Raw genomic sequence first — 23,737 nt, forward strand, 5'->3', positions numbered from 1 at the left:
AGTGAAGACAATTTAATATGGGGAAGAAAAAAAAAAAATATTTGGAATTTTTTCACAAACTTCTGTTTTGGCCTCTCGATCAAAACAGTCCATGAGATGCATGTTTTATTTTTTATTCTGTTTTTTCATATCGAGATACTCTCCATTTTGTGTTAATAGAAAATTGGCCAAATCTTGAAAATTGTCAGCTAAAACTTTAACACACTCCTCCTGGAGCTACTACTACAACTCCAGCAATGTCCTTGGATGTGTTAGTACAACAAAAGTCATAAATATGTCTAAGGTTGTATCTCAATAGTACATTTCTGTCAAAACATATCAATGATAATGCATTGATAATATAAAATTCACTGTTATATTATGTCTTTGTATGAACTTGAGGCAGCGCAGCGAAGGCGACACGGCAAAGGCGGTGCAGATTGCTGAAGGTGGTGCAATTTGGTAATGGCAGCGCAGCAAAAGCAGCACTGGAAAAGGTGGTATATAGTATAAGATTTGTTGCTCATGAGCTATGGGAATAAAAAATCTAGACACATTCTCTCCACCTTTGGTATATGGTTTGTTTAGGGACAGCAAGAGAAACAATTTGCCATGGTGGAATGAAGCCACAAAAGATATGTCCTTAAACTACTAGTAAAAGGCATAGATAGTTAGAACATACATTATATGTTTGTGTAGTTATTTTATTTTTTTTATTATTATTTAAAACGTTGGTTAAAAAAAAAAAAAAAAAAAAGGTGAGCCTCCAGAGATTCCATCTTCAAGAGGTAAAGGGTGTTCATTTGGAAGATTTACAAATTAATCACATGTATTAACCTCCTTTGAATAACAGAAAAAAACATTCAGTTTCATACAATCCATCAAACAAATGGGCAGGGGAAAAAAAGAGAACTCCAGGTAATGCTGTGATTACAAAGAAGTGTGTTACATTAAAATAAATGTATACACAGTACAGTGATAAGTGATGAGATTACAATCAGAAATAAAATATTTTATGGAGAATATGTATGCAGATTAAAAACAGATTATTATGTCAACCTACAAAGCAGGAAGCAAGTACTTCTTTCAGATTTAAGAGTTGTACATAAAGTAGATACTAAAAACCCTAAATTTCATAAAGGTCTGTATTTACTACTCTGTTGTACTAGAGCTAATTAAATAGGAAACACAATTTTACAATCCCTATAATTGCTGTTCAGTATGAAAAAAACAAACAAAAAAAACTCCCAGTCCTTTACATTGCAGTTCCAAAATTCAGGGTGATCCAGCCTCCCCTTACACAACAGGAATATTTGTTTATAAATGAAGTTAAACAGCAGCAGCACCAGTTCAGGGCTAAAATGATCATTCCCCTCGATTGGGGCACCTTTGAGAGTAACATTATGTCATGGCAGTTGTTTCAAATGATTTAATGTTGTTACCCAAAAACCCAACTACCTGAAAAGATGAGAAAGTTAAAACTAAATTCAATTTAAAAGAAGGCAATGGTTCTCAACCTCATTGGAGGTACTGAACTCTGCAAGCTTTGTCACTGCATTCACTGAACTCTGTGAAACTGGAAAAATAAAATATAATTTCCTCAAAATAGTATAAAATTTATTTAGACAGAGTTAAGCCTCAGCCATTTTTTTGCTTTCAAAATAATTTTAGTTTTAATTTTAATAAATCCATACTTAAAATATAACAATGTTATCGTAATGTATCTTTTATTAAACTAATTTATCATGGAAATGTATTTTGTGCATCACATTTGTACTGTGTGTGTCGATGCCTGCTGAACCCCAATAGAACCAAGGTTAAGAACAAAGGCCCAAAGGGGAAAAAGAAAATTCTTTATAGACAGGTATGGCGTACAAGAAAAAGCAAACATGGTTATTAGGTTCTAGACTCGAGTTGGAGAGGTTTCTGGTACACGAGTAATGGCAAAATTATGAAAATCTGATCAATAGTTTTCAAGTATTTAATACAAATTAATCAATTGTTCCCTGAACACAATTACGCAACAAATCATTAGAGTGGTACCGACATTAAATAAATTAACTATTTACGATACCAAAAACTTAAATATTTTGTTAGAAGAACTGGTAAGGTGCCATCATAAATTTGATATATGTAATGATGTCCAAGCACACTGGTAAAGAGTGTTTAACAGAAATTCCAAAAGAAATGGCTGTGGGTTACAATTTGTGAAAAAGTGTGTAATAATCTTTTGATAAACAAGTTACCAAGTTGAGTTTTGATGAACCCATCAATAATAGTCAATTTGTTTAAAAGCTTTGAAAATTGATAACAGTAAATTTGGGGCTGAGTAGGGCTCAGATAAGTTTATGACTGTAGGCGGACTATCGTGTTAAGTTTGAGAATAGCTGTGATACAGTTTACCTCAAGTAACTAAGTTAGTTTGAACCGGTATAGTTTAATGTAACACAAATATTGCACCTCCTGAACACCTGCCATACCAAATACCACCATTCAACAAAAAGCTTTCTAGTAGCTGGGAAGAAAAGAGTAGCCAATCATTAGTCTAAAGAGAAATGGAGCAAAATTAATTTCAGAAAGTTTAATCTAATTTGCATTAAGATTTGCTTCCTTTTGAAAGTCAATTTCTCATTATACCATCTGGCAGATAAGATGTCACTCAGAATATTTCAAGTTCTCAGGTTAATTTTGACAAGAGAATAGTGTCAAACCATAGATTATGAAAACCAAAAAAAGGTTTTTATTCAGACCATATTTTTCATTCTTGTAAGTGGCCAACAAGTTTTACAGTTTGCTAAACATCAACACCCGCCTACCAACATGGTTGCTAAAAAAAGTTAAGAAACGATGCTTAAATCACATTACTTAAACTTGGTGTAATTTAAAACTAAAGCAAATTAACGTCACCTGAGTAATTTGACTTTGAATACAAGCCATACTGATATTCCTTTGAACCACAACTTCAGTTTACAGTGTACCCTTTTCACAGTTCTTGTGCAAACATGATATTAGACAGAAATCAAAATAATATTAATCTCTCTTGAAATATATGCAATGGTCCATTTTGGAACTTGCATATACACAGGACAAAACAAGGTCAGTAGAAAAGCTTCTGTTCTTTAAGTCTGTGTACCCATTTCAAAGTGCTCCCCACATGCTTTAGCCAAGGTTATTCCAGTCTCTAGTTGCCTCCATGAGATGTCTTTGTCCATGACCAATCCAATCTTCCTGACTTTTGAAAAGCCGGCCACAAAACCAGCATTCAAACATATGCTTGTGTCTCCAATTGGATAAAGTTTTAACAACCTCATACTTCTTTTTGCTTTTTTTCCTTAGTTTCATTTTAAGAAGAAATCGTTCTTGGATGCAACTTTGGACTCTTCGAGGACTTGGATGATTACTGTGGGAGGATGCACCTTTTGTCAAGAAACTTTCCATACTCTGAAGACCAGATCCAGAGAGTGCCTGGATTGTTGTCTGAGAAAGGACAACCTTAGTAACAGCACCTTTATATCTGGTGACTATTTTCATGATATTGGCTGCTTCAGGAATGGCAGCGTCTGGGTGATTGAGCACAACAACAGGCTGGTAGCAACGAGGACATTTGATCAGCTGTTCTGAGCTGAAAGGGGACAGTCTCAGTGTCCTTTCCACTTCTTTGGCAACAGGTTTCCAAAGCAGTGTTTCTTTCTGAGTTGGTAATTTACATAAGAGTCTTCTGACCTTACTACATGACGAGGGAAGCTCATCAAATAAGGCTTTACTGCGCCTTTTCCTTTGGCTTGGAGGCCGAATTGGCCGTGGGGCTAAAACAGGTTTCTCTGTGTCGCCCAATTGCAAGTCAATGTTCATTTGAGAAGGTAAAATAAAAGGTTTCCTTACATCTTTCTTCACAGAATTTTGTAAAGTCTTTTTTTTAAGTCCACTGAAAGCAGGTATGTCAGTTTTGTTTGATGCAATGAGGAAACATTGCGTTGAAGGTCTAGTTGCCAAAAATAAAGGTTGACTGCTAGAAGTCGTAGCACTGCTTGTAAGAAGTCTACCAGTCGGAGTAACAATTTTCAAAATTACTTTGTTTCCAGAATTCTCAGTGGGTTGAATTTGGTGAGTAAGAGATTTTGTTTCTTGATTGTTCAGTACTATGCCTGATTTGGTTGGAGAAATGTATCTAAGCAAAAATGTTTGGCGACCATTCGGTGGAGCATTGGCTTTACCAATGGAGGTTGCAGGCATGGCAAGAACTTGTCGCGAGTTCAGTGGAAATTGTGTGCTTGCCAATTTGATGCCAGAAGTAGTGGAGGTCTGGGTCACTGGAACTGACCTTTGTACCAAGTAACAAGTAGGTTGTTTCGTAGCCGTTTTGTCTGTAGGAGCACTGTTGGGTTTACTTGAAAGGAGAAGAGGCACCGTTAAACCTGCACTGTTAAGAATGTAGTGATTTGAGTTGATGCCAATGCATGGTTTCGATGTTGAGAGAAATGTTGTTCCTTTTTCAACAGTTGCCAAATTTGCTGCCAGTGCACCTATTGTGCGGCTATTTGAAATGCTGTTACGTGAAATTTCTAGTCCTGGCTTCATGTAAGACACATTGATCTGAGGATTGCCTGAATTGCTAATGACTTTGAAACCTGTAGTGGCATCGACATGGGCTGGCATGGCAAATCTTTGTTCTGTCGCTTTGAGAAATACTGGTTGCTTACCATCTGGCAACTGGAGAATTCTTAAAGTTGTTCTTGTTTCTTTTAAAGAGTCGGCATTTGTACTTGACAGAGCAGGGCTTTTATTGAGGTGTTTTTTAAAGACTGTATTTGAACGCTGTTCCACAATAGTCTCTGGGAAAGTTAAGGTGCTTTTTGAATCGGATTGCTTCTTGCATACTGGAATGCTTTCGTCCTCAATTTTGATAATATTGAAGTCCTGAAAGACTGATTCTGGGTTTTCCTCTGTCAAAGATTTTTTATCAGTGGTTTCACACTGTTCATTAGCATCTTCACCATCTGTGCTATGCTCTAGAGTTTCAGCCAAAGACAAACTAACCTGCATTAATTCACTGTCACTTTCTTCACCTGCTTCTCGCTCACACATATCGTCACTGGTCTTTGTAGTGTTAGATGGACTAAAACTTTCTTTGGAATAATTGTGAAAGGCGAATACTTCTGTATTTGGTAAAGTTTTTGCACAATTGTCAAAGCCTACAGCATTTTCTCTCCAGCTAGCTAAAGCTAACGGCTGTGATGCAGACATTTGTCCATTTTGAGGTCTTAGACTACCATTATTGCTTTTTTCAGAATTCAGGAGAGCAGAGTGATCAGTCAGTTTTGTAGCACAGTTCCCTTTAGGCTCATAATTGCAGCCATTCTCCACAACTCCACAGTTCATAACAGCCTTTGTCAATGCTGGTCTAGAAAACAAAGTTCCACAACTAGTACCTGCTGTTTGAGTAATTCTAGAAGTACGGAGGCTTGGTAAATCAAAGTGACACCTCAGAGAGTTGCATGATGTAGATTCCACTGTGCCCACTGTTTTAGTGGGATGACTGTGGACACTGTCGTCCGATTCATTTGTGATGGGATACTGAGATGCATGTTTATTCAAGCAAATATTTGGTTGCTCTTTAAAAATGCCAACAGGTGAAGGAGTACGGCAAACTAATGTCTCTTCACCCTCCAGCTTTACTTTTACAGCCGTAATATCATCTTGATCCAGTTGCAAACATGAAGCACTTCTGGGTGAAATAGTTAAACAGTGTGATGCTGAACTATGACCTGTGGAACATTGCCCATTCTCAACAGGGCTATTACTTTTGGAGTGAACAAGATTTGGCCCTGACTCACCAACACCTTCAACGAAAGAGTGATTTAAATTTTGCTGAGTTGTTGGTATGACTTTAAGGACCAAATGTTTTTTGCCATCTACCATCTTAAATCCCATTACTTTAGTTGTACAGTGAGGGGGCAAAGAGATTGTGTTCTTAACCATTAGAAGAGCCACTCCATTAGTGTTGGATTGATTCCCAACTTGGGGGGTTGGGGTGCTTTCTTCCTCCTGCAACAAGACTGCCAAGGGCTCGGAACTTATGTCGGAATTTGCAATAGTACCATCTTGGTGGGCCTCATTCAATATTTCAGATTTCAATTGCTTTCTGTTGGTTTGTATTGGTGAAATAGCAGTTACATTGCTATGCTCTAATGACTTTGGAGACTGTGAATCTGCACTATTGGTCACCAACATCTTTACATTTGGAACTGTATTTATTGGTGTGCTACTGTCTCCCAGAGACTTTAGTGCTTTCTTTGATACTGCATCACGCTTGTGAACTGTTGCTGTGTGATCTTTGAGTTCTTCACTTTTTTCTGCACCAGATCCACATATTTGACACGTGAATGCGAATGTACCCAAGAGAGCATGCTTCTGGTGATCCTCTTCATTCAAACTGATATGTCTGCATGACGAACACTTCCAATGACTCTCACTCTCATTGTGATGGTGAATGTGTTGAATGAAAGTGCCTACATCCATGGTAAGGAACCCGCACCACTCACATTTAAACTGCCCATTAAAACTGTGACACATATTATAGTGTCTGGTCAGCAAACGCAGGGAGTATTGAACGTCATCACTGCAGAGTTCACAAGTGACCAAAGTATTCCGGTGTTCAATTCGATGACGTTGAAGAGAAGAAAACTCATTTGTGACGAAGTCACACAAGTCACAAGGGTATGTGGGAAGGGTTTTTTTGTGATGGGCTCGAAAATGTTTTAGCAGATCATTGGGACTAAATGTGTGATTGTCTTTACATACTGAGCAGCCAAAGCTTAAAATTTTTCCAGAAAAAAAAGCCCCTTGTTTTACCCTACCAGGAGTTTTTGAGATAAGTTCATTTTTAGTAGCATTCCCATCAGCTTTACAGGAAAGTTCGTCAAAACTTCTGCCGAGTGGTCCAGCTGTCACCTCTTTAAAATGGTTGCACACAAAGTCCTTTTTGTTTTCACATTCTTTGGCAGATATGTTGCAGTTTTGGGCAGAATTTTGAGATATTATGAAGTCATCCATTGTCAAAATACAACTGTCATCTGTAAAAAAAAAAAAAAAAAAACATAATTTAATGACACAAATGTAACTACACAGACTGACAGTTTACATAAAACATGTCTAAACATTTTAAAAAGCTTTCACACTCGAAGCTCTCACAATAAACAAGAGCAAAGTATCAATATTTGTGTACTGCACAAACAATACATGATACTGTGCAGTACTGTATACTTTAGCCAGCAAAAGCACTGTACCCCTCAATATCAGTATCAACAATTTACCAAACTTCCAGACAATCAAGCATCACCTACGCAATCAAAACAACATTAACAACAAAATTCACTATCATCCTGTCAGTTTTATGTTTTGAGGAGTTAATTGGCTCTGCATGGATTAAACCAGTGAGCTTTACGCAGGAATGTATCCACTGAGACTACTCAGAACAGGCAGAAATTCAAACTTTGTTAGTAACTCATACAAAGATTGTTTAAAAATGTATGGGTCTAATATGCGCAATTTAAAAGAGGCCTCAGTTGTAGGGATGTAAAGAAATAGTTACCTCACGATACAATATTAAATACGATGTAGGGCTCACAATACGATATAAAAAGGAAAAAAAAAATCCCAATATTTGTTGATGAAAAACAATTTGACTGTAAAAGTGTAAGATGGTGTGTGACTGTTTAGCTTCACATGTAAAGAATGAAAAGAAATGTTTTTTTTTATTATTTGTCATTTCTGTAACATACAAGTTTTGAACGCTGCATTTTGGGCCAAATCCAAAATGCAGCTTGAAATTTTCAGCACCCCCATAACCTAAAATAGAAGTGAGTAATGTTGGTAAAATTGAGCAGTGTTAATATTTATGATGTTCTACATGATGTACGTATATCATATAGCACTCGATACAAGCGCTTTAATATGGGCGATATGCTTTAACATGGAGGGATACACTTTCTGACAGTTGTAAAATGTGAGCGCACATATGCGCCCTCCCTGTCTACGCCCCGATTTACATTTGTAAATCAAATTCATTATTGAAATAAGATTCCCCTCAGCATGATCAGAAAAAGTTGCTGATCTTACCACCAGTAACACAGGAAAGAAGCGATTTTCAAAATGATTAGGCCGACCGCAACATGTATGGCGGAGATGATTCAACAGTGAAGATACTTTAATTAATATTATAGACAGACAGTTCAGCTCAGAGGTTCATGTGTGAATGCATTTTATTATTTTGGTAGTGTGTAATAAATTCTTAGAATTTAAAACAACTATGTAGAAACGTACATACGCCACCTCAGGACTTGATGTGAAAGACCGCACATTTCCACACTCACTCCAGTTTCTGTACATCAGGATTTTGATGTACACACATTTTTGGGCATATATATCTTTTGTACATGAGGCCCCTGGCGTCACACAAAACACTGCTCAGCATTGTATCGACCCGCTAAGGATTGTGGGAAACCGAAACATCCACTTTGTCCGCCATCTTGTAAACATTGCAGCCGCTGAGCTGCTACGAGAAGCAGGAGGGTAAAATGTCATTGTGGTGCTGTACTTGTTTTTATTTTGTGAATTTCATATTGCGTTTTTTTTTTTATTTCACAAAATGTCCTTACATTCCTACTCAACTGATTACGGAAGTCCCGGGACAAGACGCTGTGAAGTGTGAACTGTTAAATGCTACCCCACTGTGCATTGTTTATCAATTTACTATTGCCGCACAAATTATACCAGTGACGTGCAGTCAGGGTAATTTTTCAGTGAAAACTTCATCATGATCTGGTCGTATCTGTGCGAGTGCGTAAGGTGACCTTTTTGTGAACAGAGCGGCTGAGCGCCTCGTCACGTCCCAGAGAGTGCACTTCTCTCTCTCGCTCTGCGCTGCGGGTGAGGAGACGGTGTACGCTCACGCAACTTGGCTGCGGGTAATGCATCGGTGAATGTGCCGAATATAAATACCAATGCACTCCTTTGGAGTGCGGCGCAGTCCGAAAAACAAAGCCAGGCATAACGTACCCTTCACCGAGTGTGCGCTCACATTGAGAGCAGCAGTAAAAAGGAAGAATGCGCCGAGCAGAATGATAGCGCATACATGCTCATCAGAATCAGCATCGAGGGACCAGAACTGATGGACTATGATGCCAGGCCAGATGTTCAACTGTGGTTCTCCCAGGGCGGGGGTCTGCAACCTGTGGCACTGAAGCCTCATGTGGCTCAATGACTCTTTTGCAATGGCTCTCTATAGCTTTAAAAAAAACTATTGAAATAGTTGTTTTTTTTAACGAGGCTATTAATGATTAATGACAAATAAAATCAAGAAATAACAATTTGTTAACCTAAAATAAATCACATTGTGCAAAGACCACCTTCCTACTTCACCTCCTGCAACATCTACAGACCATCAACTTTCCTTGCACATGTGGCTAAATTTTAAATCCCTGGTAAGTTAACTAAACCAACAAAAACACTATTCTAGAAGAAAATAGAGATTTTAATTGTGTGGGGACAGATTCATTTAACCGCCAATGTGCCGGTAAAATATGCATGCTTTATGTGTGGCAAGAAATTAGCTATTAGCATGTGTTGACCGACATGATCATGCTTTATCAAATTCAAGTTACTTTTCAAATACATTAACTAAGATGCAAAAAATCAGGGCTCACTAACTTTTCCTGTGGTGGCACTGGTGCGACTAACTTTCTCAATTGGTCGGACCCCTTTTTTTTTTTTTTTTTTCAAGCCATGCATGCTGATGACTAGTTGACTAAACTGGCGTACCGTAGTTGAAGTATAGATTGACAATGACTCGAGATATATTTGCAAAATGTTTTTATGTTTTCGTGTCAATATTATGTTTTCAAGCAGTAGCTGAAATAACAGGTCATTTCTTTTATATAATTTTAAAAAATGTAACAAAAATGTTTTAAATAACAGCAAAGCATAACAACAGGTTACATGTTTTTATTTTGCAGAAATGCTATACTTGAATTTAAGCAATTTCCCCCTGGGATTAATAAAGAAATTTTGATTCTGATTCTGGAATTAACTTAACAGTAGCATAACCAACTTAGCATCAGCATTGCTTCACCCCATGGAATTCAAAGTCTCCTAAACCTCTTCCCCTGGTCAGGAGTCTGCAACCTTTACTCTCAAAGGAGCCATTTTGCCTCATCTCACCTGGATTAAAGTCCTCCTGGAGATGAAAAAACACCTTCTCAATACCTTCTATACAATACAGTGTATTATATAGAAAAATGTTTGATTTAATTTGACTTGATTTTACTGATCGAGCAACTTAAAAACACTTTAAAATAAAATAAAATGACATTAAGACAAAACAGTGTCTTGCATCTTCAAATTCTTACGCATCTCAGTTTACATGAACACACGTTATATAAAGAAGATTTTTTTTTTAGTTATTGTGGTTGAAAGGCTACAAAAAGGAACTTGAATTTGATAATGCATGATCATGTGGTCAACACATGCTAATTGCTCATTTCTTGCCAGTCTGTAGATATTGGAAGTAGGAAGGTGGCCAAGTCATTGAACGTGATTCATTTTTAGGTTAACAAATTGTTATATCTTGCAGACATGTCATTTTTTGGGGGGCTGTCTATAAATCACGGAACATGGAGTTTTCCCAACGCTTGTAAATGTCAATGAAATCTGTGAAAATGATAGAGCGGACTTTTAATTTGGAATACTTTTGTTGATAAACAATGTAACAGGTTGATTAGATCAGACTATTGTAGTATGAGAGGATCGTCCGCATTCTTCTGTTTGAGCCACAGGTAAAATCTCTCCTTTTTTGCTACTAACGACAGATTAATGTTTGTTTGTGTGGAAAGCCTGATTTTATTAACTTGTTTCATTCCTGCATTCAGAAATGATCAGCGCATCATCATCATCTGTCACCAATACAGTACCTGCTTAAAAGCGTGACCAGGTGTGATGCACCGCAGGTTTGAGACAATAACCCTGCAGAGCATCATGCTTTAATCCAGAGGAGACAGATGTTTGCAGTGAAACAGAACCAGTGGCTTCCTACATAATACGCAGTTTTAAATATAAATTGTTTAATGCTTTATGAAGCGGATGTGAGCGAGTGCGAACTAAAGAAAGACGAGCCTCATTTAAATACAGTATGTGTGAGAACAGTTTCTGGTCTATCCTCTCGTGCACATTTCACCAACCTAAACATATGACAGCTTCACTTATGATTTACTCTGTAGTGGATCAAACTGTGGCTTTACGTTGGACATTGTATGAAAATAGTTAAACAACGCTGTGGCAAAGTGGACAGAAGTCTGCGTCTGTCAGAATTAATTGAGCAGCAGCAGCAGCTGAGGCATAACTCAAGTTATCACAGCTGCAGCTCCACGACGCACGAGTCCGTGTGGCTTAAAATGTAACTAAGTCCATATTTCTAGTGCAATATAATCTTTCCCATTATCGAGGCGTTGCACTTATTCCAGGTGTGGAAGCGCGTAAGAGGAGAAAGACTTAAGCAGATGGGAGAATGCGCGTAAGGCCATATTTGAATGGGAACGCCCACATTTCAGGGCCGCTCCACCCAGAATGCGTAACTGGGATGGAGGCGAGCAGCGACTGACTTAAAGGGGACATATCATGGTTTTAAATCCTTTCTTTTTAGATATAAATCATACAGTCGTGATCTATATAAAGCGGAACTGCAATGCTTGGGTCTGAATTCCTCATTATTATAGCTCCACAGGCCCCTTTTCTACCCCTTTGCTGATGTGCTTCTGAGAGCAACTCGTTTTGGTGCGGTCTCTTTAAATGCAAATGAGGCACTCCATACCCCGCCCCCTCTTCAGGTTACAGAGCTGACACTTGGTTCAACTCCACCCTGCTCGGCCATTTTTGTAGTTTGATAAAAGAGATACGGTTATGTAGCAGCGCATAAACTTTTTATTCTCAGGTTATTTACAAAATGTCAACAACGGAAGACTTGTCCATCCAGCCTTACATGTTCGAGCCAGAGTCGGATCCGGCGGAGCGAGATAAAAATGAAGATGATGAACCAGCAGAACCCTAACAAGTGAGCTAACACAAGCACCGAGCTAACGCTAGCGCCAAGCTAACGTCACGAAATGCATTTTAATATAATCTTTTCAGAGACAAAAACGACAAAATGAAAACTTTAGAAAATTAAATTAAATCACGTAGGCCACATCATCAAGGATCTAAAACGAGCACACAGCGCTAACATATGAAGTCTGAAGACGGTGCAACTGCTAATGCTAACAAAACAATGACAGGGAGGTCTTATCACACTTTTTAGCGTTATTTACAGCTTACCAAAGTGCTCTGTTCGTCGTCTCCAAAGATAGAAGGAATTGAACCCTCAATCAGACTAAGTCTTTTGGCAAATCCTTCTTTATACTGGCGGAGGTTGATGAAGCAGTCATCCTTGAAGTGCTTCGCGCACATAAAAATGACCTTACCTACAGATGTCGGTACATTTCCAAAAAAAATAAAACTCAACCAGGCACTTCGAAAAGGTTCTGATGCTGGGAGACGGTGTAATGAAGCGTGTGGGTTACTACATCCAACAACCGAACATTTTGACTTATCCTCTCGTAACTTCGGCATCCTTGAGCTTGGACTACAAAATCGCAGCGAGAATTAAAAATGGCGGATTGCTCGAAGTGTTGGGCCTGGAGTCACTGTCCTAATTTGGCAGTTCCGCTGCAAATACTGTGACGTAATAGTTAAAAAAATGTAATAGAGAATAGAAAAATTGAAACAGATTGGAAAATATGACCAAAACAGAATATAAAGATATCTACGGAGCACCTGAAGAGACTAATTAGATTTTTTCTGTACTTCTAAGCACTCTAAATATACAACAACATGCATTTAAGGGCTAAAAAAGTGGATTTAGCATGATATGTCCCCTTTAAGTACAGGGGGAGAATAGCGCACAGCTAAAAACAGTGCAGCTGCATGGCTTTTTTGACTTACGCGCATGGGAGAATACAGTGGTGTGAAAAAGTGTTTGCCCCCTTCCTGATTTCTTACTTTTTTGCATGTTTTCCACACTTAAATGTTTCAGATCATTAAACAAATTTAAACATTAATCAAAGATAACACAAGTAAACACAAAAGCTCCAAAGCTACATGGCCCTGTGTGAAAAAGTGTTTGCCCCCTAAACCTAATAACTGGTTGGGCCACCCTTAACAGCAACTACTGCAATCAAGTGTTTGCATAACTTGCAATGAGTCTTTTACACGGAGGAATTTTGGCCCACTCATCTTTGCAGAATTGTTGTAATTCCGCCACATTGAAGGGTTTTCTACTACTACTTACTGTTATGTTATGATGTTCTTTGATTATCTAATTTCAATTTTTTTTTTCTCATTTGTTCCTGAATGTCTATGGATCTCGGCATGATGTCTATAGCTTTTGATGATCTTTTGGTATACTTCACTTTGTCAGGTAGGTCCTATTTAAGTGATTTCTAAATCGAGAACAGGTGTGCAGTAATCAGGCCTGGGTGTGACTACAGAAACTGAACTCAGGTGTGATCAACCACAGTTATGTTTTAACAGGAGCTGGGGGGCAAACACTTTTTCACACAGGGCCATGCAGCTTTGGATTTTTTTCTTCCTCATTAATAAATCCCTTTATTTAAAAACTGCATTTTGTGTTTACTTGCCTTATCTTTGACTATTGTTTAAATTTGTTTGATGATCTGAAACATTTAAGTGTGGAAAACATGCAAAAAAGTAATGAATCACACCACTGTAGACCCTATGGAAAAAAAGAATAAACCTTTATTGATCCCCATTGGGGAAATCCATAGAATAGCAAAACAGTAAAAACAAAAATAAATACCAATATAGGATGATTGTGCACACATTCTCATCGGTAAGAATATGTCATCCCAAAATAGAAACAATAAGTAAATGCCCATGTCGGAAAATTAGCGAGGGCCACGGGCCATTTGTCAATCAATTAAACCAAGAATGCCCATAAAACCCTTGTTCTAGGGGCCAAAATTGCCCGTTTGTTGTCAACAACGTATTATTCTCTGAAGCAGAGCGCTGTTCACGGCAGCTCCGCAGTGAGCCTCCACGGTGTGCACCACCGCCGCCCCCACCCCTCAGCCCTCACACACCCAGACGTGGTGTTTGTCTCAGCTACCTGAAGCTGCCATGCTGCGAAACATCATGGACCACTACTCCAAGCTCCTCCGTCAGATCCACCAAAAGTTCCACAAGCACGGGGACAGAGATGAACCCGCAGCAACGATTATGAACTGGAAACTTAATTACAGCTAACTAAGCTAAGCTAACCCACTGACACACAGACTGGGCTAAGAGCTAATGCTAACCACTCCATGAGGAATAGACCAAGTAAAGAAAAAAAAAAAAACATCTTACTGTCATAAAACCACAGAGAGCCACTGATTTGTTTATTGTCAGATTTAACGCTTGTATGGAAGAGTAACAGCTTAACAAGTCACACGTTGTGGGAAATAAATGTTAGCATTATATTAATGTCACTATTCATCCGTCCCAACTTGTGAAACACAATATTATATTTATACAATATTTAATTATATTTCACGTGTTCACAAGACAAAGCTGGTCCCATTAGACTAATGTAACTATTGAGACTATTACACCAAAATATACTGAATGATTAAATCATCAAGCTTGATCTGGTTTAATTATAGGGAATAAGAGATATATTTATCAATCATAACTTTGTGTATCTCATAAGATAAACACTAATGAAGTTATTTGTGCTTTTTTTTTTAGAAAATAATTTCATTTTAAGTGAGGAAATTACATACAATAACACTAATAGAGTGACCCACATGCACTAATAAATTCCATAACGTATCAGTTCATCAGTGTTGATGTATTCAAATGTATTTGTGTTTGTAAGGAACCTGTTTACACTTTAAGTTGGGAATTGTTTCATTTATTTACAGTTTTTTATTTATCATGATGTTTACCATTATCGAGATAAATACCAGAAATTGTGATAATTTTTTGAGTCCATATCGCCCATCCCGAGTGCAAATATACAACTGTGGGATGCAGTAACATTACGTGTGCCTCCTAAAAATCTTGACTACGCATCATGGGGATGCAGACCGCACAGGTGATTGGTTCCTTCCAAACCTCATCCCCGGTTAAGGCTTTTTTCGTCAAAACTTTCTCAACTTTTAGTGGAAGGGTGTGAGTGTTGAGTAGAAAAGAAAACTGAGGCAAACATAAAAGGCCAGCATTTTTATAATTTTGTTTCATGGCTGCACCACACAAGAAACACCGCCACACGGAGTCCAATCGTGAACAAAAGATGTGTTTTCTGTTATTACCACTGCTCTGCCATGTCTCTTTACCTACAGTGTGTTTTATTAAAAACAGACAATGTGTGTTTCATCGACAGCAAGTCTACAGCTCAAGCCACAACAAAGTGGCACTTTTATACTTTGTTTGCATGTTGCATAGGTGAAACAGTTTTCCTTGCAGTTAAGCCATGTTGAGTTGTTTTTGAAGGGTTTTCTAATTACAATTTCATACTGACAGTACTGTTGGTTTCATGTTAGAGATGTTAGTTCTACCTCAGGTGTGCACTGCTTTTTTTTTTTTTTCAGTTTTTCTACAGTTGTGTTGGATTATATTTAAAATACCAGTGATCGACACTAACTTTTCCAGTGGTGGCACTGGTGCAACTAACTTTCTCAGTTGGTCGCACCAGCACAGAATTTGGTCACACCTTTTATCCTTTTTTTTGAGCGGCGGTGGGGAGAGTGTACAGCATAGACATGCATGCTGATGAATAGTTGACTTAACTGGCGTACCGTAGTTTTGTATGAAGTAAAGATTGACAATGACTCGAGATATATTTGCTAAATGTTTTAATGTTTCAGTGTCAATATTAAGTTTTTCTGCAACAAGCAGTGGCTGAAATAACAGGTAATTTCCTTTATATAATTTTAAAAGAAGACGTAACAATTTTTTCTTAAATAACAGCAAAGCATAACAACAGGTTACATGTATTCTGTTTTTTTTTATTTTCCAGAAAGGCTGTACTTAAATTAAGTTAACAGTAGCATAACCAGTTTAGCATCTGCATTGCTTCACCCCATGGAATTAAATTCAGAGGGTCCAGCTCTTATAGTGGGTCTCTTAACCCTCTTCCCCTGGTCAGGGGTCTGCAACCTTTAGTTTAGTTATCTTACCAATGATTTAAAACTCAGCTATAGGGAGCCATTGCAAAAGAGTCAAAGGGCCACATTAAGCCCCAGAGCTTCAGGTTGCAGACCCCTGCCCTGGGAGAACCACAGCTGAACATCTGGCCTGGCATTATAGTCCATTATTTCTGGTCCCTCCATGCTGATTCTGATGAGCGTGTACGTTCTATCACTGAGCTCAGCACGTTTTTCCTTTTTATTACTGCCCTCAATGTGAGCACGCTCTCAGTGAAGGACTCGTTATGTTTGGCTCCGTTCATAGCGGACCGCGCGCATTCCAAAGGAGCACACTGGTGTTTATACTTGGTGCATTCACCATTGCATTACCCGCAGCCAAGTTGCGTGAGCGCGCACCGTCTCCTCACCCGCAGCACTGCGATCAAGCCAGCCTCCACTCCAAAATCCTCGGTCAACCAAGCCGTCGGCCAATTTGCAGTACCTGTTTACCGACGGTTTTACGGTAATCCCGCAGCGCAGAGAGAGAGAGAAAGAGAAGTGCACTCTGTGGGACATGACAAAGCGCTCAGCCGCTCCATAAAAACGTCACCCTACAGCAGGGGTCACCAACCTTTTTGAAACCAAGAGCTACTTCTTGGGTACTGATTAATGCGAAGGGCTACCAGTTTGATACACACTTAAATAATAATTAGGGAGATTTTCAAAAGAGCGGGGGGGGGGGGGTAGTTTGCTTTTTAAAGAGAAAATGAAATAATTCAATTTCACAGTGTTCTTTTATTTGAAAAACACATAAAGTAAAGAACAAATTCCACAGTACCAGTGCAAATGGTAAATGGTGGTAGTAGTAGAATAAATAAAATAAATAACATAAAATTAAACAAAAAAGGCATACATTGCATAAATTATCCATCAATCTATGCAATGTATGCTTGAAATAAAAATAATCAACAAAAGGAAAATTAAACATAGCCTATACAACAACGGCTATAACCATAACAGAAACACTTCCCTACACATGGTTGGATTTGATTTTCTCCCAATTTCCTCACTGACATTGTCCGGGCGGACCATCCTTCACTGAGCGTCGTTTCCGGCCGGACAATAATAACGATTACACCTCTTCTTATGCGGTGTAATCGTTATTATTATTTCAACAATATTATTATTACAATAATATAATTACACCGCATAAGAAGAGGAAGAAGAGTCTTCTTCCTCTTCTTATGCGGTGTAATCGTTATTATTGTCCGGCTGGAAACGACGCTCAGTGAAGGAAGGTCCGCCCGGACAATGTCGGGCAGAAATCAGGAGAAAATCGGGAGGGTTGGCAAGTATGTATTAAACACAAAAAACACTTTACATTTTAAGTGTTTATATATATGTATTGTCATTTCTAAGTTACATGTAAGTGTGATTTAAACAAGAATAACTAAATAAATAAATCTATATATATAAAAGCTCACTGGTAAGTGCTGCTATTTGAGCTATTTTTAGAACAGGCTAGCGGGCGACTCATCTGGTCCTTACGGGCGACCTGGTGCCCGCGGGCACCGCGTTGGTGACCCCTGCCCTACAGTATACGAACTCGCATGGATATGACCAGATAAAATTTTCACTCACACACACTGAAAAAATACTCACATATGCGACCATTTTGGTCACAGTCTCGAGTCCTGAATACAAGTATATAAAGGTCCCATATTATGAAAAACACGCTTTTTTCTGATTTATACATCTATAAACTAGGGCAGGGCGGTAAACCCGGTTTATACCTAATACCGGTATATATTTCCGTTATGATATTAATTTTTAATATACCACCGTACCGGTGTATTTGATTACACCACTTCCGGAACGCTATGCTGTGCCGCGTTCCAGACCGGACCCTTTGAATGTTGCACTTCTAAATATGAAGGTAAACAGTGTTAGCTGCGGTGCAAATCATGTGTAAATGGATAAGAAAGACACAATTGAAAGCTCTGAAGTTGAATGTGAGCATGTGCCTGCGTGCGCATGCCTTTGCTACAGCAGAACAACACTCACGGACACAGAGCTTAGCATGACGGCAGAAATTCACACAAAAAAAAAAAGAGAGCAAAGGATCACAATTTGTAATTCCTATAATTTTTCTTTTATTAAGAGTTAAAAGAACATGGCAGCATGTTGTTAATGACATACATGGTCAGGTTCTGTTTGCACTATTTGCACCCTGTATTGGTAGAGTAGAACTTTGATATGGTTTTGCTCATAATATTGTTTGCACTTGGAAAAAGAAATATGTTGTTTTATTTTAACTTTAATACATTTTAGTTATAGTTTCAATTTGTGGAAGACGTTTATTAAAAGCTCATGCTTACATCATGCATGCAAAGAGTTATAATAAAACATTTCAAAATGCATGTGCAACTCGGTTAAATAAAAGTCTGTTGGTCCATCAAATTTTGTCATTATAGTTTTCTTAAAATCTTGTATCGTTCTTGTGAACCCAATATTGTGTCATGTCTCGTGAGCTGAGTGTATCGTCACACCCCTAGAAGTCAATCTACTGCAGTAATTCCTCTCTCCTTTATTTTATCCTTATATTTATCAATATCATTATTATTGCTGCTGGCTGTTTTTTTGTTCCGCTCAGATACAGCTCCTGCAGTGACATCAATGCAGGAGTCATTTACATAGGTCAAACTCCTCTGAGCTGTGATAGGGGACATCTGAGAGGGGAGCGTTCATCCCCGAGGTGGAGTTTGGTGTGTCCAGCGGTGAGATAGCAGTAGTGTTTCTCAAAGTCGTTGCTCGAAGCTCAACACGCAAAATGTTCTGTTGTTGGTTGTACAAAGCGCCTCCAGTGAACACACACCGCAGTGTGTGCACTATTTGTTCATGCGGAGGTGTACTCCGCTCTTGTGGTTTCCAGCGCATCATGTGGTTTGGTGCATTGGCAAAGTGATATGTGTTCAGGCACTTCTGTGTAACCTGTTATAGTAAAAAGGAATATATATTATACTTTATTGTCATATATGTAAAGCTACATACACGAAATGTCGTCTCTGCATTTCACCCCTCCCTGAGGAACAGTGGGACAGAACGCTCTAGCTGGAGCAGACCTGTTATATTGCCTTGTATTGCTGATCTGACATGTTTGTGACAATGCGATGCAGCGGTTGCACAAAAATGCACTATTCCTGTAGTTAGAAGAGCAGAGAAGGAGAAGAAAGTGACTTATCAGCTTAACACTCTGGTGAGAGTTTGAATGACTACTGTTGCTGCTGCTGGATAAACACAATCATGCTTAAATATCCCTGCATTTTACTGTAATGTGCAGTTTTTTGGCTGAAAACAATAACAGTGTGGATAGCAAAATAAATTTGCTTTTGTGATCACTGATCCTACTCGTACAAGAGCGAGACATGCAGGAAAGTCAGCGTCTATAGACACGCCCACTCATGAATACGCATAAGTAGGCCCCAAAACAGCCTGTTTATAGGACTGCTCAGAAAGTGACTTTTCAGAGGGCTAAAACTCTAGAAAACAGGCGAGTTTGGAAAGATAAACCTAAATGACGTTTTTCGGGTTCTTAGAACAAATGGAGATGGGTGAAAAATAGCATAATATGGAACCTTTAAATTCAGCCTTTTTTCTTCTGATCCTTATTTTGAGTAAGTTTAAAAAACAAATCATTAATTACCGAAATCAACTTATATGGAACACTTATATAGCGATACAATTTTCAGGCATATCCCAGCCCTATGTGATGCATTCTTTTGACGCAGAACTCGTGTTGGTCAACCACTGTGTCACATTGACACTGTATTATGACGTAGCTCCTGACAAAGTAGCATGATTCAGGCTTTAGGAGGAGGCTTGTATCCACCTGAAAACAAAATTTGACCCCAACACTTTTACACAAAGACAAACCTCCAAACTCCTGAGTAGAAGATGACCCTTCAGCTGAATCTGAGATTATGTTTGTACAGTATAAAATCTTAAATTGGATTACATCTTTTTGGGAGGGGGTCCTTATCACTGTGAGTAAAAGTTGGTATTACCTGTGACTGTTTGAGAAGTCTTTGTCCAGCCATTAATGCATGCTGCCTCTGGCTATCAGCAGATCATGTTAAAGCATCACAACCTGCAAAATACAAGCAAATAAAGTTACAAATTTAAATGGCTCCTGATCGTTGCATTATTACCCTAATTTCCGAACTATAAGTCGCTACATTTTTTCCACGCTTTGAAGCTCGCGGCTTAAACAATGACACGGCTAATTTGTGGATTTTTTACGATTTTCAAGCTTCATGCTGCCAAAAAATTGAGCTAGGTAAGATTAGACGAGGTGAACCAAGAAAAGTGTTTACATAAAATCGTTCGCGCTCTCACTGAATCAGTCATTTTGTCATGCACACACCCTCATCCTGGCAAAGACACGGAGAAATGTTGTCAGAGAAAGACTGTGGCAGCCTGTATAAAGTAAGGCAGCCAGTTTGTAATAGAAGAAAACAATCAGCATAACATTATTAAATCACCGTGTTAGTTTTGTCCAGGAGCGATTAGTGCTCTGAAGTCTGAGGGTGATGGAGAAACTTACGTAAGGAGAACAGACAAACGGAGACAGATCAGAACAGCCTGGTTAAAGACTGTATCCAAGCTATTCTGTTCTCCGCTCCGTCTACAATAAAAGTGTCAGTTTGTAATAGTAGGAAACAAAAAACAGCATCAAGTTGCCAAAACACCACGTTGGATTTGTTCAGACGCGATAGCGTCCGTATTCTGACTCAAAGTCTGGACTCGCTGTGATCGCTCTGCGGTAGTTCACGGTAAGAAGATTGCACGAAGCGGTGTATCTGTTTGGTTCCAGTAAAAAGTGACAATAAAAAACTGTAAATTGACTGATAAGTACACACGGTGAGGAGGAGACTTCATATAGAGATGGAAACTCATCAGTTGAAACACGGAAATCTCAGTTAAAGCTAACATGAAACTACCTGCCCGTTCTGTTTTGGTCGACTTTTTTTGGTGAGAAAAGTGTTTCTCCCATGCAACCATTTGTATTGTAACTTCGGAGTTATTTCACAAATTTCTTTAACATGAAAACCCATCACTACAACTACACAGTGTTTTTTCTTTATGAAGCCAGGGCTCTAGAGGGCAAGCATTTCACTCGCACTTGAACACATAGGTGAAAACCTAAGGAATTACCCACCCCTACCGTTTTCCATATTAATGTCACTATTCATCCGTCCAAACTTGTTCACAAGACAAAGCTAGTCCCATTAGACTAATGTAACTATTGAGATTATTACACCAAAATATACTGAATGATTAAATCATCAGCTTGATCTGGATTAATTATAGGAAATCAAAGTTATTAATTAACCATAACTTTATGTAACTCATAAGATGAACGAAACAAGATTCAGCAGCAGTAAAAACAGTGATGGAGTTATTTGTGCTTATATGTGCTTTATTTATTTTTTTTGGAAAATTTCATTTTAAGAGGAAATAAATCAATTTCGTACAATAACACTGAGTGATCCACATGCACTAATTTTTAATGTGTTGATGCATTCAAATGTATTTGTGTTTTTAATTAACCTGTTTACACTTTAAGTTGGGAATTGTTTTATTTATTTGTAGCTTTTAATTTATCGTGATGTTTATCGTTAGCATGATAAATACCAGAAATTATCGGGATAAATCGCCCAACCTTAGATGTTGTCAACAACAAAGGAAAGTCCAGTAGTGTTGATGTTATTCTTTGATGATGGCAAAATGAAGGCTTACTTTATTTTATGCTAACATGGGAGTGTAATGTGTAATGTAATGTGGGCAATAACATTGTTGCTAAGAAACAAGGTCCGCACAAACGCGTGATTAGCTCCCAATTTCAGTTTTATTTTACACCAAAACGTGAGGTTTCGGGCTGACCGCCCTTCATCAGACATGAGTTGCAGTCTTTAGGCACACCTGTTTTCATAGTGTGCATGATTGAACAGGGTAGTCACATGATACATGTTAGTGTTAGTGAATGGACATTTATCTTAAACATACATTGTGTATTACCTTTATACACTATAAATATGCAAAAATATATACACTACATATATACAAAAATATATTAAATATATTTTAAAAATGTATTTGATTGTGCGGCAATAAAATTGTTCTAATTCAAGAAACAAACTAAAGGACAAGAATACATCACTGGGCGAACATGACTGTTGTTAGCCTGATACTGTAACTATGTATCAGCAGTTGGAGGAGGCCATGTTGGAGGACAATATGGCTGCTGTGATGACGTTACAATCATCATCCTCTTTCATTCTGTTTAAGACAAACAACTCCGTTTTCAAAAAACTTGGGGGAGAATGGCATATTTTAATGATACAATGAAAGGCCCAAATTACATTAAACTACACGGGATTCACCTCAATATATACAATCATACTGAAGTAATGTGGATGGAAAAAGTGGTTTAGTGTGTGGGTGAACATCCCATACAGATGGGACGGACAGAGATGAAGCTCGACTCAGAGGAAAAGTTACATCGACTTTAAAGTAGTAACTCAAACTAAGCTCGACTCACACGCAAACTTGTGGGCATGCATCGACAAGGAGACAGACAGAAACAGAAACACACTAGAGCAGAAAATGCTACTTTAGCAGCATAATTTGTGCTCGTTTAAGTTTGTAAGGAAACGCTGCATCAATGGGACAACCGACCGCTGGACAAACACGACCTGCCGTAAGAGCGCCTTCTTCCCCTGCTCTGCCCACGCCTGTTCCTCCGATGCATTCACACAAACACACACACGACCATAATGTATAGGATCCGAGGAGTTAACAGGCAGTTATTTAATGCATAAATAAACCCCCACCCTCGCTAAAACATGTAAAGTTACGAAGGAACAGTTATTTCTTACTGTGAAATTGAGGGAAGTTCAGACGACATCCATTCAACGCGCAGGTATTTTTTTAAACAGTGTTCAGCATGACGGAATAGCTCAACAGACACATTAGGCGTCCTGCTCGGAGCTCTGAGGGACCACATCGACGGCGGCCATGACACTCCATCCGGGTACCACCGTGCTCTTGACACCCATGAAGGAGCGGATGAATACTTACTGCCAGTTTAACGTCAAACTAGTGCCTTCAGTACATTTCTGTCCATCGCACTTCAGACAACGAATGCTACTAAGTTTCAAATTAAGTGCACATGTGGTCAATTTCACTAGAAGTCCGCTACATGTCAGTATTTAGCAACATAAGTCCTACGTTATTATTTGCCTCCGTGAGCCCGGGTGTGTGCGCGCGCGCGTGCGTGTGTGGAGAAGGAAACAACAATGGCGGATATACGCCATTTCCTTTTCAATCCCTTTTACAAACTCAGGGAAGCACGCAGTTGTTTTACCCTTTAGTCGAAGTCAATTCAGCGCTCCACCTAAGTCATCCATTTCTTCCTGATATTATATGTAGCAGCATCCACATAACACAGCCATCTTATTACTAATGTACAGCTCAGTTTTCAC

General features: G+C 38.6%; 1 protein-coding gene across 4 annotated transcripts; it reads right to left on the reverse strand.

Annotated features, from left to right (window-relative positions):
* Positions 1-1,818: 1,818 nt before the first annotated feature.
* On the reverse strand, positions 1,819-23,737 carry si:ch211-214e3.5 (zinc finger protein 518A). Of its 4 annotated transcripts, none has more exons than XM_028476932.1 (3): positions 23,620-23,737; positions 20,258-20,340; positions 1,819-7,052 (listed from the first exon to the last, which is right to left on the reverse strand). In XM_028476932.1, exon 3 carries the CDS (start codon positions 7,030-7,032, stop codon positions 3,139-3,141), a length of 3,894 nt encoding a protein of 1,297 aa, XP_028332733.1. In that variant the 5' UTR covers positions 7,033-7,052; positions 20,258-20,340; positions 23,620-23,737; the 3' UTR covers positions 1,819-3,138. The 4 variants fall into 4 exon arrangements, 3 of the variants coding, with proteins under 3 accessions (XP_028332733.1, XP_028332732.1, XP_028332731.1); XM_028476931.1 differs by lacking the exon at positions 23,620-23,737 and adding an exon at positions 23,334-23,504; XM_028476930.1 differs by lacking the exon at positions 23,620-23,737 and adding an exon at positions 23,132-23,504.

The sequence above is a fragment of the Gouania willdenowi genome, chromosome 19, assembly GCF_900634775.1.
Source record: "Gouania willdenowi chromosome 19, fGouWil2.1, whole genome shotgun sequence".
NCBI classification, from domain to species: Eukaryota; Metazoa; Chordata; class Actinopteri; order Blenniiformes; family Gobiesocidae; genus Gouania; species Gouania willdenowi.

Excerpts from the sequence above, each read along its gene's own strand:
- si:ch211-214e3.5 (XM_028476932.1), bottom strand. The coding sequence starts at position 7,032 with ATGGATGACTTCATAATATCTCAAAATTCTGCCCAAAACTGCAACATA.